Source organism: Chrysemys picta, chromosome 6 (assembly GCF_011386835.1).
Source record: "Chrysemys picta bellii isolate R12L10 chromosome 6, ASM1138683v2, whole genome shotgun sequence".
Taxonomy (NCBI): Eukaryota; Metazoa; Chordata; order Testudines; family Emydidae; genus Chrysemys; species Chrysemys picta.
Genome location: NC_088796.1, coordinates 102,571,975 through 102,588,760, shown reverse-complemented (window position 1 = coordinate 102,588,760; position 16,786 = coordinate 102,571,975). Strand labels below are relative to the sequence as shown.

Genomic DNA, 16,786 nt, shown 5'->3' with positions numbered 1-16,786 from the left:
CTGATTAAGTTCTGATGGAATCTTGCATGGGTTCCAGCAGAAATCTGCCCACTTTCCTGCCTGGCTTTTCAGCAACCCACCTGGCGTGCTGTTGATGACTCCAGGCTTCCAGGGTCTGTGGCTCTGGGACAGCCAGACATGTGAACTGCCTTGGGGCCAGGAAACCCAGGCCTTCCAGGACCCACAGTTCCAGGACAACCCTGCCATGTGGACTGCCTGGAGATGGGGACCATTCCCTTTTGTAGAGAATTTTGAAAGTTTTCGTTTTTGTTCCTAATTGAAACAAAACTAAATTCTGAAATATCAAAATCCTTCCACACAACAGAATTACCTTTCTCTGCCCAGCTCTAATTGGCAGCAAAATAACTGGTCATTTCCCCCATAGTAATAGATATTAAAGACTCATAGACTTTAAGGTCAGAAGAGACTATCCTGATCATCTAATCAGACCTCCTACACACTGTAGGCCACAGAACCTCATCACCCACTTCTGTAATAGACTCTAAATTCTGGCTGAGTTACTGAAGTCCTCAAATCATGATTTAAAGATTTCAAGTTACAGAGAATCCACCATTTATTCTTGTTTAAACTTGCAAGTGACACATGCCCATGCTGCAGAGGAAAGCAACCCCTAAATTCCCCCCAGGGATTCTTCCAATCTGACTCAGGGAAAAATTCCTTCCTTTCCCCAAATATGGCAATCAGTTAGACCCTGAGCATGTGGGTGAGAACCACCAGCCAAACACCTGGGAAGGAATTCTCTGTAGTAACTCAGAGCCCTCCCTGTCTAGTGTCCCATCAGGTCCTATGTCTTCAGAGGTTAATGAAGAGTTATTAGTTGATTGTGTTTGGTTCTACAGCAAGTGCATGTAAAATTCATTCATAGTGTCATACAATATTTTTCCTATCAAATGAAGCTACTTTTCTAGCAGCCCCAGTTAGTGCTGATGTAATTAAGGGTATTTCAGTCTGATTGTGACTAAGTAAATGTATAGAATTATATGAAAATTGTATACATTGGATCACATCTCCTTCCCCAAACCTGTCATATGCAATTTGTCTTCTTCTATTGTAAGCTCTTTAGGGCAGGGACTGATTTCACATGTGTTTATACATAACCTGAAGAAGAGCTCTGTGTAAGCTCAAAAGCTTCTCTCTCACCAACAGAAGATGGGCCAATAAAAGATATTACCTCACCCACCTTGTACAGAACCTAGCATAATGGGGTCTTGATCCAGACTGGGTGCTACAATAACAAAACTGACAATAACTATAAAAAGTTATTTGCGAATGTGCAAAGATGATATAATATGGGGCAAAGGCATTTTGTAATATGGAGTCAGAGGAATGTGTGCTATTTTCAATGGCTCAAATGATCAAACTCTTAACAACACGTGTACACGTTAAGTTACAATGCCATTACTATGGCTTTAAGAAATATTATCTGACTTGTTTTTAATTAATGGTTCTTTTAATAAGATGATGGATCTGTTCTGACCAAAGGTGTTAAATCTTCAGTCTTCCTTTCCCCTTTGTAATTAACACTGGTTATATGATCTAAAACTTTGTGGGTGGCCATGATGTAAGAGCATTTATTTGTCGCACATTTTTATGCCGCCACATTCAGCCTGCTAACCCAGGGGAATACATACAAAAACAAGATAATCTGAAGGTGAAAATCACTATAATCATTGCTTCTCTGAGGATCAATTAATGGTAGATGCTATGAAAAACTGAGAATAATATCTATTTAATGGTTCCAACTGCTTCCTAGAAACAGCTAGTAAGCATCATGTGCATCAGTGAGAATCCTAAGGTTTAGCACTACTCCAAAGTCTTTAGTGCAACTTTAGTAGCACCATATATTGCTCTCTGAGCTACCGCAGTGATTTACATAGAAGTTTCACCAATTCTTTTTAAGACAAATACAAGCAGATAGTCATTGTGTTTACACCTTTAAGTCTTGATCAGGCCAGAATTTGGCCCACTAATTTTAATGATGCAATATTTGCACACTGTGAGGAAAATCCAGTCTCCTCATTGTGTAGGCATGCAGGATCCCAAAGGCAGCGGGACTGGTGTGTGTGGAAGGGGAAAGAGGCGGGCTGGCCAGCTGTGGAAAGGCTGACGGAGGGAGATTCCGAACTCCTTATGAATCACAAAATAGTGCTTCACAAACTCTCTCTCCATTGTCGCACTAGAGGAAAGGGAGCAAGCTGGGATAGGGTAGGTTCATGGCTAGAAGGTCTGCAAACTATGTGGATTCACTGGTGAAAAGTGCTGAGTAAAAGTAAGCTCAGCAGGCCACAACAGTAACTTAAACACAAGACTTTAGTAGGTGCCACATTTACTCTGGCTGTGCATGGTGACTAAGATTTTACCATAAGTAATTATATATCAGATCCAACCTGGTAATATTGAATAGGGTAATTTTTTTCTATTATAATTATCTGAAAGTAGGGCATTGCCTAAAGATATCTGAAAATTTCACTTGTTAATTGCATGTCATTTATAGTGCAATTATTGCAATTTACTGTAATGTGCCAAGTCTTTTAAATCTGTATAGAGTACTGCACCTCTTAAAGTAGCATATGTGACACTGAATGTAACCTATTAAGACTTTTCAAAAGAAGAAAGTCAGCAAGAAGATCATTTCAAACCATGTCTCACTGGTAAAAATAATTTATATTTTAAAGATAATTTCTCTTAATATGCAGATGCTTATTTAAAACTGGCTAGTACATAACTTTAAGCCTATTTGTCAAGAATGTTATTCTCTCTGAAACAGATGTCATTTCACAACATTTAAGTGCCACCCACATAGTATTTTTAGTTGCCAAACTGAGCTGGTTTTGGAATTTACCAGGTGATGAGATTTGAGTCTTTCAGCAACAATGAGTATCCTTGTCACAAAATCTTGTACAAAAAACCTGAAACATAGCCTTCCTCAAAATGGTCCATTACCTAAAATGATGTGCTTTACTTATGCTGTTTTAACTGGACTTAAAACTGAAAACCAAAGAGTACAGTGAGAAATTCCAGTTTGAACTAAGGAACAGATTTGAGGCACTGCCAGAGGCAGAAGATGGCGAGATACAGACTGTACCCGTAGAAAAATGGGCACTGCTCAGGAACAATGTGATTCAAGCTGCAGCTTGGATATCAAAATAGACAAAGAACTGGATAAGCCAAGAGACCTAGTGTCTCATCAAGGAAAGAAAAGAACTGAAAGAAAAACTCCCAAATGCTAAGACCAATGAAATACTGAAAAAAGCAAAGGCGGATAGGAAACCATAGCGCTGTTTACCAAGTGACTCAACCCTGTGTGGAAATTTCAAAACAGGAAATGGACCAATAAAAAGCAAAGATGGAAAAATGCTTGCAACTGAGGTAGAACAGATGGGCACAGCATTTCAAAGAAGTCCTCAACAGATGCAGCTCCACTCCAGTACCAGATTTCAAAACATCTGAACCTGATCAACTTGACATTAACAATGGTCCAATACAGATGTCACAAGTGGGCTGCAGTTAAGAAGCTGACAAATAACAAAGCAGCAGGAGATGACCAAATCACAGCAAAAATGCTAAAAGCACCTGTTACCATCACCCAAATGAACCTGACACAGCTGTTCAATTAAGTTTGGGAAAAAAGAGACCCCTCCAGATCAGTGGAAACACTGAATCATTGCCAGAATACCACAAAAATGTGATTGTACTAACTGGAACAACTGGAGACAAGTTACACTACTCTCTGTTATAGAGAGAAAGCTTTATACAGTGTGATATTACACAGGATGAAAGTGACAGTGAATGTGAAGCTTAGAGAAGAACAGGCTGGATTCAAGTCCAAGAAATCCTGTGTAGATCAGATATTCACACTAAGAACCATCATAAAAGAACATATAGAATGGCAAGTTCTCCATATCATCAATTACATTGATTTTCAAAAAGCATTTGATAGTCTGCAAAGATGTACATTGTGGAATATTCTTCAGTCCTACAGAATCCCAGCTAAAGTCATTAACATTATCAAGGCCATGTACAGAAAGGCAATGTGCTCTGTAAGAGTGAATAACCAGACAACAGACTGGCATAAAACAGGGCTCCATTTTATTGCTGCTATTGTTTGGCATTTCCACTGACTAGATAATGAAGAATCATAGAATCATAGAACTGGAAGGGACCTCAAGAGGTCATCTAGTCTAGTCCCCTGCACTCGTGGCAGGACTAAGTATTATCTAGACCATCCCTGACAGGTGTTTGTCTAACCTGCTCTTAAAAATCTCCAATGATAGAGATTCCACTACCTCCCTAGGCAATTTATTCCAGTGCTTAACCACCTGGACAGTTAGGAAGTTTTCCCTAATGTCCAACCTAAACCTCCACTGGTAGAATCTAAGTCCATTGCTCCTTGTCCTATCCTCAGAGGTTAAGAAGAACAATTTTTCTTCCTCCTTATTGTAAAAACCTTTTATGTGCTTGAAAACTGTTATCATGTCCCCTCTCAGTCTTCTCTTTTCCAGACTAAATAAACCCAAGTTTTTCAATCTTTCCTCATGGGTCATGTTTTCTAGACCTTTAATCATTTTTGTTGCTCTTCTCTGGACTCTCTCCAATTTGTCCACATCCTTCCTGAAATGTAGTGTCCAGAACTGGACACAATACTCCAGTTGAGGCCTAATCAGCACAGAGTAGAGCAGAAGAATTACTTCTCGTGTCTTGCTTACAACACTCCTGCTAATACATCCCAGAATGATGTTTGCTTTTTTTGCAACAGCGTTACACCGTTGACTCATATTTAGCTTGTGGTTCACTATGACCCCCACATCCCTTTCCGCAGTACTCCTTCCTAGGCAGTCATTTCCCATTTTGTATTTGTGCAACTGATTGTTCTCTCCTAAATAGAGTACTTTGCATTTTTCCTTACTGAATTTCAGCCTATTTACTTTAGACCATTTGTCCAGATCATTTTGAATTTTAATCCTATCCCCAAAAGCACTTGCGACCCCTCCCAGCTTTGTATCATCCGCAAACTTTATAGCTGTACTCTGCATGCCATTATCTAAATCATTGATGAAGATATGGAACATAACTGGACCAAGAACTGATTCCTGCCCATTATGCCCTTCCAGCATGACTGTGAACCACTGATAACTACTCTCTTGGAATGGTTTTCCAACAAGTTTTGCACCCACTTTATAGTAGCTCCCTCTAGGTTCCATTTCCCTACTGTATTTATGAGAAGGTCATGCGAGACAGTATCAAAAGCTTTACTAATGTCAAGATATACCACGTCTATCGCTTCCCCCCATCCACAAGGCTTGTTACCCTGTCAAAGAAAGCTATCAGGTTGGTATGACATGATTTGTTTTTGACAAATCCATGCTGGCTGTTACTTATCACCTTATTATCTTCTAGATGTTTGCAAACTGATTGCTTAATTATTTGCTCCATTATCATTCCGGGTACAGAAGTTAAGCTGACTGGTCTGTAATTCCCTGGGTTGTCTTTATTTCCCTTTTTATAGATGGGCACTATATTTGCCCTTTTCCAGTCTTCTGGAATCTCTCCCATCTTCCATGACTTCTCAAAGATAATCGCTAATGGCTCAGATATCTCCTCAGTCAGCTCCTTGAGTATTCTAAGATACATTTCATCAGGCCCTGGTGACTTGAAGACATCTAACTTGTCTAAGTAATTTTTAACTTGTGCAATAGTGCACAAGTGCAATAGTGCAATAGTAACAGAAACACTGGTATAGGATGGGGAGATGGAAAATGTCCAGAAGACCAGACTTTGCTGATAATATTGCACTATTGAGCAACAACTCAAAAAAGTTACAAAGATAGACAAACCAGCAAAAACAGCAGGCCAAGAAGGGCTCAAAATTAATTATACAAAAACAAACATAATTGAAACCCAGACACTGACTACTAACATTTCATTAGAAGGCAAACATATCAAGAAAATAGAACTGTCCACCTAATTTGGAAGCATATTGGCCAATGAAGACCTCAAGAGGGAAGTGAAATCAAGGGTAGGAAAGGCACCCATCCACAGCATTTACTAAACCCAGCAACATATGGAAATGAAAGATATACAGCACCAGAACAAAACTGAGAATTTTCAATTCAACCATAAGCTCAGAACTAACATATGGCTGTAAGAGCTGGAGATCTACTACAACTAGAAAACTAGACACATTCAAAAGCAAGTGCCTAGGAAAGATTCTGGGCATTTGTTGAAAGATTTCATCATTGATGAAGAAACCTGAGAAATCTCCAACCAGCAGCTAATTTCCGGTAGAATGAGATGGAAAGGCTTGACACATTTGGGGCATATACTCCAGATGCCAGCACACAGACTCCCACATGAAGCTGTCAAGTGGAAGCTAACTAGTGTGAGGAAACAAGAGTGCCCATAAAAAACCTCAAGAAGAACCCTTAGTAGGGAGAGCAGAACAGTTGATTTCAACAATATAGAACAGATAGAAGCAGCAGCAAATGACAGAGGAATGGAAGAGACTAGTTTCTGTCCTATGTGCCAACATTGGTGCGGGAAGACTGTAATGTAACAACGTAATTGTACTTAACAAGGTGCCATCTCAAGAACAGATTGAAGCCTATCTACAGAAAAGGTTCAACATTTTCAGTGGCAGGGTAGACTACCCAGCTATTGCACTTCAGCTAAAGGCAGATCTGCTAATAGAGATCATAGAATTGGAAGGGACTTCAGGAGGTCATCTAGCCCAACGCCCTGCTCGAAGCAGGACTAATTCAGAGACAGATTTTTACCCCAGGTCCCTAAATGGCCACCTCAAGGATTGAACTCAGAAGCCTGGGTTTAGCAGGCCAATGCTCAAACCACTGACCTATCCCTCCCTTCATTCCTTTACATTGGTATTCCAATCTTTTGTTTCTCTGTGGAGGCAACCAATAAAACTGCTATAATCATTGTTTTCACTACCTTCAAAGTTATTCCTTTTTCATTTTCTCTTTCCTCTCCTTAGATTTTGAACAGTTGTATGTTTATCTGTACCTCTCCACTTTTACCCCCAAGCTGGTTTTTGTTTTACTCTTCCCATCCTTTATTTCAGTCCTTACCTCTTTCCTTTTATCCCCTCCATCCAACTAGCAAGGGCATGGGTTAATAAATGTGGTTCTTTCTAAAAGCTCTTCCATGCTACTGCTGTATAGGATCACTAGTCAGAAACTTAAGGTTTCTATGCCAGTCTGTGTGTCATCCATTCACAGCACTTCCAGCCCCTTGCTGGCCTGGAAACCAAAGACCAAGGTTGGTTTTGAATTGTGATGTGCTGCTACTACACTACTAGGTTTGCCCTTATGTTCATATTTTAATCATCCCCCTGTACGTCCCCATTTGTCTGTCCACTTTTTTGTTCTGTGTCTCTTCTCTGATCTCTTCCCCCTTTTATCTGTCCTCCTTCCTTCCCCCTCCTGTTTGTACATCCCTGCAGAGCTCACCATGCTGCTCAGCAGGTTGTGCTTCCCCAAAGGCAGAATGGAACCGAGGAGGAGGATTATCACAATTTTTCACTGAGCACTGTCGGTATGTTTGGTGCTGTAGAAAATACTAAGGACCATATAGGCTTCACCCCCAAGGAGCTTGCAATCTGTACATTTCTCATCTGTTTCACTAAATCGTTGTTAGCATGCCTTTGCCCACATCAACTTTTGCCAGATTTTCTTAACCTGTACTTTTTTATAAGGGGGGGGGGGGGGTTTAAATTTAAAGAACAACAGCTGGAAAACACAGGATTAAAGTAAACCCACATTAAATTGAAACCCCTCAGCATGCAGATGTTTCTGTCTAGATGCACAGATTTACACAGATAATTCATACAACAAGAGAAGACTACACCACAAAAAATGGCTGTTTGCGCTTCAGTGCTCACAATCTACTGATGCCACTTGTACGTCTCAGATCTATGTGAAACTCAATAGGCACCTAAACAATATGGTGACACAAGCATTAGAAATATCCTTGAGAAAGACTAACAGGCAGACAGACAATTTCATATGTAATTAAGACCTATTTTTAATTTGATAGGAGATATTCATATTGATTTATATTTAAACACCGAAAGGGTGATCTACACCATCTCTATGCAAGTAGCTAGACGGACAAACAAAATGATTTAAGACTAAAAATACACTAGTTGACTCAGAAGATTGTTCTTTATAGGATGAAATTCACCCTGTGCGGTATACACTACTTACGCCCTGCTTTAGCCTTAATTATGAGGGCTCCTGCAATGGGGTGAATTTCCCTCTTAGAGCATAGCAAGTTTCTTGCAGACTTTTACTGAAAGGGACTGATAATCAAAGTATTGCCATCTACTTCAACAGGACTTTTAAGCTTTTCAAATATTTTTCATCTATCATGACCATCTAGATTTTTTACTCTTTGAGGCTGAGATTTGTTGCTAAGCCACTTAACCCTTCAGCTATCCAGCTTTATGATTCTTTATTTAGACCTCTCAGAACTCTGTTGACCTGCTGTCAGATTACAATAAAGTCTTAAAGATAAATACCATAGACAACAGTTTTCTTGGCTGACCACTTTCCAGTTTACCCATGGTAGAGCTGGTACTGCACATTTAGAAGAAACAACAAAAACGAACAGGAAAATTATCTAGTGAGTCTTGCAAAACCCAAAAGCATGAAACAACCTTTGCAGTAAGAGTCCCTGAAAACACCCTTAATCACTATCTAGTGATTGCAAAAAGCTGTCTCACTGTTCCATGCCCCACAGAAAAACATCAAACAAAAGCCAATTTTGCATTAGGGACAATTACATTTGTTGCTTTTGAATATTAGTATGGTAATTTTATAATTTTTTACCATGGCACTTTTCCTATGGAGGAAGGGATAGTATGGAAGTAAGGCAGTTCTGCCTTCAAAAATCAAGAATACCACCTCTGCAGCTCTTCTAATCTCCATTAGTTGGGGAGTAAGCATCCATGTGCTACTGAGATTAACCACTCAATAAGTATTTTTATTCTTTCCTTTAGGAAATGATTGTACAAAGTGAACCCTTTAACATTTCTATAGGAGAGACTGCTCTGCATTTTCCTTTTTTTTCCCATTTAAAAAGCAATGCAAAGCAATTATCTAACACTTTAGATTAATGGTAAATAAATGAATGCAGAATTACAACAGGATTCTTATTGAAGCACTTACTATATGACAGCCCTCTTATTACCAAATGAGTTAATCCTGATAATTTTTTTTCATATGAATACTAAAGGAATTGATAATTAATAGATTATTATTTCAAAGTTTTAATAGAAATTTCCAAAGTATTTTACAACCTGACATACAAATATGTATCTATTCTCTCAGAATCCACTTTCCCAGTCTTTTCACAAATCTGGTACAAAGCTAACTTCTCTAGGAAAAAGTTGACAATTTTATGATTGTTTAATACCCATTTTACTTTAGCTATACATGCACATGAGTGAACCACTGATGGAATGCACGAGCTGAAATGGGTATGGAGTCAGCTTTAAGAAAATGAATTAACTATTCAAATATAGTAAATGAGTGAACTTTGCAAAATGGCTTTTGTCTAATTAGTCAAGTCTATCAAGAGTACTTTAGTGTGCATTCAGAACATTTTATTTGTCTTTCAAATATTTTATTCTTCTGTTCAGTAAAGAATAAATCCTTATGATATATGTACAATACACTGTTACTTTATAGACTGAAATAGACTGACCTGGATAATCCAAATCAATTGACAGATTCCATTTTTATTTGGATGAGAGAAAAACTTCAAATAGTATATAGATGTTGTATGACAGGTTATAACATCATATGTCTTGTATAAGAAGATTAATAGATAAGGTGATCATGGACTGATTAATTATGAGTACTCTATATACTGCAGCCACTTCCTACAGAAACACGTTTAGTATAAAATATGATTGCCTTTATAATTCCTTACCAGAGAATTCATTCTTAAGAAGCAGACATATTTATACAACTTTTGAAAGACCCTTTATTATTTAAGGCAAATAGCTGTTTGATATTTTCCTTCCGTTTTTAATTTTCAAACAGAGATGTAGAGAGAGAAAGTTGACAGCTCTGTTTGGGGAAAATGGTTGGAATACAAAGGCCAAAAGGAGTCTCTTTATATATAAACATTATTATATATATATATATATATATATGCTAAAACTGGTCAGAAAATGAAAAACATTTCACTTTCCCTCCCATTTTCATTGAATGTTATTTTGATGGAAATTTTTCTAATCATTTTCTGTCTCCAGTCCCACAACTAATAACACCTAGGTGGACTGCAGTACCATGTGAAGCCCCATTAACTTAGTTGGCATTCTGCACAGGTGCACCAGTCTGACTGTATGCTGTCAGCAGCAGGATTGGAGCCCATACGTATATCTATCTGTGTGTATACAATACACACACACACGTATACAGAGACACAGAGAGATCAAGAGCATCATTTTTATTCTGTTCCACCATTTTGTGGCTGCTGCAGAAACACACAAAATGGTGGCTAATTCTATCATACTTTATTGAACAACATAATTTTAACTAATGAAAAAACGTGACTGTATCATCTCTGTGTAATCCCCCCATGCCAACATCTCATGTTCATATACAACTAGGCTCTCAATTAAACCCCACCTAGATGACAACACGCAAAGTTTGCACAAGTATTCTAAAGCCCTGAGACAAAATTCCACACTGCCTACATGCAGTATTTATGAATTCAGCTTTCTAATTAGCTTAAATACCTACTTTTTAAAGACTTTCTCTTTATAGTTATCTTCACCAAGTCGATGATAACCAGATCCATTGAATACCATTGCAAACATCTCCAGCTTTCATCACAAGGCCCAAGTATGAGGCTTATAACTGTAGTATGTTCAGCTGATAGATAATGTGCAATAAAGATATTTGTTTAAATTAAAGGCCCAGCCCTATACCATTATAATCACTGAGATGTTGCAAAGAAAAATGAAAAGTTAATTCATATAAAAATTATTAAAAAGTGATGAAATCGTGTAAATCCATATAACTGGAAAAATAACAGGATCCAATCTGTTCTACAGATAAATTTACAGAAGATGTACTTTTGTATATTGTTCCAAATTTGTTTACTTGTTCCTGATGAAGAAAGTGCTGTGGTAGTCATAAAAAAGGCAGCATTTGCCAAGATATACTAAAGCTACTGTCTAATTTAAGAGTATATGGGGAAAACTGTAGTATCTCAAACACCATGATATGGTAAATGTTGGCTTGGACTAATATGGAGTAAAAAGCTACTGGGAGTAAATAAGCTTCAAAAAGCTATTGCGTGCCTTATTTGCCAGTTGATTGGTATAGTGGACTATAATGGAAATCACAGAAATATTTGGGAAAACCTAGAAACCTCCATGTCACATATATTTACCACATCAAGGGCCCTTAAGACAGAAGCATTTCAGATTTATATACATATTAAAAAATAACCAACCTTTTGTTCAGAATCTGCCGTTGTTACCTTCTCAACTTTGTTCCTGTTTAAAATTTTTTTCACACATTCTTCTACTTGAACGTTGAATTTCATGAAAGTCACATAACAAAAATAAGCTATCAGTAGTGTTAAGCTCTCCCACCACATGATTAAATTATCCAAAAAAAAGATTATTAGCAAGATCAAGTCCATGATATAAAAGGACACATCCCTAAAGAGCGGCCACCAGGTAAGGTTCAAGATCTCTCTAGAAAATAAAGCACACATTCCAATAACAAACAGGATATTGAATACTGCAGATCCTACTATTGTTCCAATGCCAACATTACTGTGAGATATAAAGACTCCTATCAAAGATGTGAAGAGTTCTGGAGCTGAACCACCAGCAGCCATGAATGTTGCCCCAGCCACGTCATCAGATATGGCTAGCTTCTCAGTGATGACAGTCAATGAAGGAACAAAGAACTCATCACAGACTATGGCTAAGGCTATGAACATATAAATCATTCCCAGGATATGGAGGATTACTGCCCCCCTTCTTCTTTCCGCAAGAGAAAAAAGGTCTTTTGGGTACTCTCCCTTGGAGTGTTCTTCTGTTGCATTATTGTGTTCAGTTTCATATTTCATAGAAATAGGTGAATCTGGAGTGCCATTTTGATTCTGTTCCTTGACGTCCAACAGAGTTCTTTGATGCCCATGCATTGACTTTTGGCTACCTAGACTACTGGTCATCTCTGTGCTATGTGGCTCCATCTTGAAAAAGGCACTAATTGAAAGAGAGAAAGTGCTAATGGCCATTATGCTCATGAAAAGACCTATTATTCGTATCAGTCTTAGTTTTTTCCTGACATTCTGAGGTCTCCTACACCTAAACAGTGGTTCCTCCAAACACCATTCTTCAAGGATAGTAGCAGCAATGTTTTTAGAGAGAGCCATTTTTTGTTCTCTGCAAGATGTTGTGGCCCAGAAATTCAGTATCAGACAGACTGTTCTTTCATACTTCTTCCTGATTTTAATGCTAAAGGTGCTTTCACGTGCTTTTCCAGAATCGAGTACTTTTATGCTTCAGATGAAGTATATTCGTCATTCATGCTTAAAAGGAAAAACAATTTTTATTAATATTATAACGTGATTAGAAACCTGACTTTTTAAAAGATGTTTTACTGTACATGATTAAACAAAGAGTTTAATACAGAATATTAAACATTTTTCCTGTGACTGTAGCAGTTTTAATTGCCCACTTCCTTTTAAGTAGTCTCCTGCAACATGTATTAACACCTTACACCGGGGGTCGGCAACGTTCGGCACGTGGCTCACCAGGGTAAGCACCCTAGCAGGCTGGGCCAGTTTATTTACCTGCTGACGTGGCAGGTTCGGCCGATCACGGCCCCCACTCGCTGCGGTTCGCTGTCCCGGGCCAATGGGGGCGGCGGGAAGCGGCGCGGGCCGAGGGATGTGCTGGCCGCGGCTTCCCGCCGCCCCCATTGGCCCGGGACGGCGAACCGCGGCCAGTGGGGGCCACGATCGGCCGAACCTGCCGTGTCAGCAGGTAAATAAACTGGCCCGGCCCACTAGGGTGCTTACCCTGGCGAGCCGCGTGCCGAACGTTGCCGACCCCGGCCTTACACTTATCAATCTATCCCACACATTTAGCTGTGACACTCTGGTTACCTTTTCCAGAACTGAAAAAAAGTTGTGTGAAGCTCGAAAGCTTGTTTCTTCCATCAACAGAAGTTGGTCCAATATAAGATATTACCTCACCCACTTTGTCTCTCTTATAGGCTGGGACCAACAGGGCTACAACACTGCAAACACAAATTGTAATGTAGTGCCATATTACATCCAATCAAAACTAAGCTTTCCAGCAGACACAGCAACAAAATGTTTGTTTCAATACAAAAATAAATTCTGCACAGGAGGAAAATCCCGTGGATAAAAATCCATCAGTAATCCGACCATTTCATGCCATTCAGAGCTAAGTCACTCATAGCAGATGACAAATAGTTCCAGTGGAGACTAAAAGCTGTCCCCAAAGTATATGTAAAAACGAATAAACTATTGTGTTAGTGGATACTACTAAAAGTATTCCTTTTCTTCATTATTTGTCACTGTGATTACACAATGCCTAATTCCCAAATGTTGTGAGAATATATATATATATATATATATATATATATATATATAAAATATTAACCTAGGAACAAATATGGTCCTATTCAGACCTATTTGCAGCTCAAGCAGTTTTAATTTAAACGTTAAATTTAAATTAAACAATCCTGCAACAATCATTGAATTTTAGGTAGGAATAACTCTAGTGACAATAGGATTGAAATAAAGATTAAATACATCTATGTCTTCTTTATGTCCCATTAAGACATGGACTTAAAGTCCCCTGAATTCAAGACAAAGGCTCCCGTTGACTTCAGCCTGCTTTGGATCAGGCCCTAAAACACCATAAAGTGTTTGAACTACCGAAGATAAAAATATCATTTATCAATATTTTTTCTTTGTTTTTTGAAAAGTAAAAGCACACGTGACATATATCTTCTAAAAACTTAAGTGCCCAATCCTGCAAACCCTTAAGCAAATAGTCTTGACTAACACAAATATTGCCATTGAAGTGTATGGGACTCTGTGTGCCAGTAAGAACATAAGAAAGAGTTTGGAGTATTGGGCCATTAGTGTGCTTTAACACAGAACAACTACTGTGAATAATTGCTGTTTAAATTAATGAATGTAAACTTTTTTCAAAGGTATATTTTAATACAGAAAATGATGTATACAATCATTAGATATTTTATGCTGTAAGCAATAAAAATAATTAATATTATGACTGTATAATGAATATACACATAGAAAGACTTTATATCATGCCACTTATTCAGGACATTAAGGTATAACATGTCTGATTATTACAGATTATATGAAATGTTAAAAATAAATTTAAAATACTTTTAAAAACCAGTGATTACTGTCTTGTTAAATATATAATTTCACATATTATCCATATTTGTGCACAAAGCAGTTGCACAGTCAGATTCATTTTTTCTTGATTTTATTAAAAAATTGTTCCCATTTCCAGATGATGCCAGGGATATAAAATTTTGTCTACAGCCCATAGGGGAGATATTTTATTTTCCATTTTAGATTGACTCCCCACCAGTCTGCCACAAATAATATTAAACAGTCAAGATAAAGAAACATTGTCAGTGGCTGTGCTTGCGATTTACACAACCAATGATCAAAATCGCTCTCCCTTGAGATATTTATAAAAGGAAATCAGAAATATAATTCTAGATGTGTGAACTGAGTGACAAAATACACCCTGTACCTCCCCAGTTTCGATAATTCTACAAAGTACTGATTAGCTCGATGGACAGACACACACATGGAAGAGATTTGAGCCCATAGGATAACACATATCTGCACATAACACATATCTAGGAATACGGAGGGTAAACCCCCTTTGCACTGACTTTCTTTTTTAATATATACCCTTCCTCTGGGTCATTGCAAAGATGTCTCAGACACACACATAGATACCACTAACTCAGTTCCAACTTTGCAAAACTTTTCCTTTCTCCAACCCCCCCACCTCCACCCCAGAACACCCAATCTCAGAACAACACTTCATACAAAGGGCGAGGTACTTGGGGGGGGGGTACGATTTTCTGATTTCTCCCCCACCTCAAGCTTCAGCTTCACTGCTGTGCACCTGCACCATCTCCTTACATCTCATGTGACATCACAGAGCTCCCCATGATGGGGGCTGTGTGTTGGGAAATATCTTGTCCCACGGAGGAGGGCGGGGGCAGCCCCACTGAGGGCAAGAAAAGCATTTGGGATGGGTTTGCCTGCTCTGGGGAGGAGGTGCTCCCTCCATTTGGGTGGGTTTGCTTAATTTAGAAGGGTAACCAAATGGGGGGGGGGAGGAGACAGGGAGTGGGGCCCCACAAATAAACCATTTCAAAGGAATGGGGGGATTGGATACCAAACGATCAGTGTGGGGAGCAGTTCTACCCCCTTTCGGTCCCCCCCATTCCCTACCTCTGCCAAGGGCCAACGGGAGGGTGAGGGGATTAGCCCGGAACCCTCCCCGCTCGCCCCCCCCCCGTACCCCTTCGTCCCCCCAACTGCCGCCGCCCCAGCCCCAGCGCGGGCCCAGCACTTACCGGGGTGCGGCGCTCTCCCTCGCCGGGCTGGGGCAGAAGGTGGTTTGCATGAGTGAAGCCCGCACGGCGCCGCCGGTGTTACAAGCCGGGACCGGTCCCCTCCCCTGCTGGAAGTGATGGGCAAACAAGGGAGTAGTTGGTGCAGGATGCTGCTGTCAGCCGGCCGCCGCCTCTTACCCGGCCAAGTGAGAGGCTGAGCTCCGGGTGAGACTGACCTGTGCCAGCTGCCCAGCATCCACTGCCGGCCCTTTCTCCACCCTGCTCCGCTCTCCTCGGCCTCGGCCACTCCCTCCCTCCCCTCTGCCTATCCGCTCTGCCTCCCTCGCTCTGGCACAGAGGACACAGTAAGTCAAGGAGCGGGAGGCTCCCCTCCCACATCAGTCTGTAGCTGCAAGCAGGTGAACATGTGCCTAGCTGTATGTGCCAGCTGAAGGTTATGACACAAAGTCACAGGGACGCACCGAAGCCTAGCAGCTCAGTGTGTGATATACATCTCTGCACTATGGAATGAGATTTCCCTGCCTATCAGCCTGTCCTATTTTCTTTCCCTCTCCTGCTTCCCCCTTCATACAATGAAGTTAGGGATGGTGAAAGACAGGGCCATGGAGACTTTCCCAGACCTGAAGAAGAGCTCTGTGTGGTTTGAAAGCTTGTCCCTCTCACCAGGAGAAGTTGGTCCAATAAAAGATATCCCCTCACTTACCTTCTCTTGCTAATATCCTGGGATCAACACAGCTAAAACTATTCTGCATATGGCCATAGAGACTGGTGTCTTTCCCCAACCTGCAAAAATTTTCCCTTCCCATCCTGAACTGGGAGGAAAAGACAGAATCACAAAATTTTTCACCACCCAAAAATATGAAGAACATTTCGGTTTGGGTCAGTCAAAAAGATTTAATTTTAATAATTTTGAAATCTTCCATTTGTTTTTGACCTTTCCCCCTTTCACCATTTTTTAGTCTACATTTACTAAAATTTCAAAATAAAGTGTCATTTTGACTGAAAAAATGGAAACTTTTCAGTTTGAAAATGTCAAAATAGGACGTTTTAACAATTAACAAATATTCCAATGGGGGTGGTGGTCTGGAGATTTCTTGAAACCCACTGTT

The 16,786-nt window shown here is 39.7% G+C and overlaps 1 protein-coding gene across 2 annotated transcripts in view; it reads right to left on the bottom strand.

Annotated features, from left to right (window-relative positions):
• Positions 1–16,006, bottom strand: part of SLC24A2 (solute carrier family 24 member 2) — a 176,668-nt gene extending 160,662 nt beyond the window's left edge. The window contains exons 1-2 of one of the 2 annotated variants that reach the window (XM_005297688.5): positions 15,678–16,006; positions 11,506–12,597 (exon numbers count right to left, since the gene is read on the bottom strand). In XM_005297688.5, the coding sequence (XP_005297745.1) occupies positions 11,506–12,441 (936 nt within the window). In that variant the 5' untranslated portion in view covers positions 12,442–12,597; positions 15,678–16,006. The remainder of the gene's footprint in view (positions 1–11,505; positions 12,598–15,677) is intronic. The other variant, XM_005297689.5, reaches the window with a different exon arrangement.
• Positions 16,007–16,786: the final 780 nt, after the last annotated feature.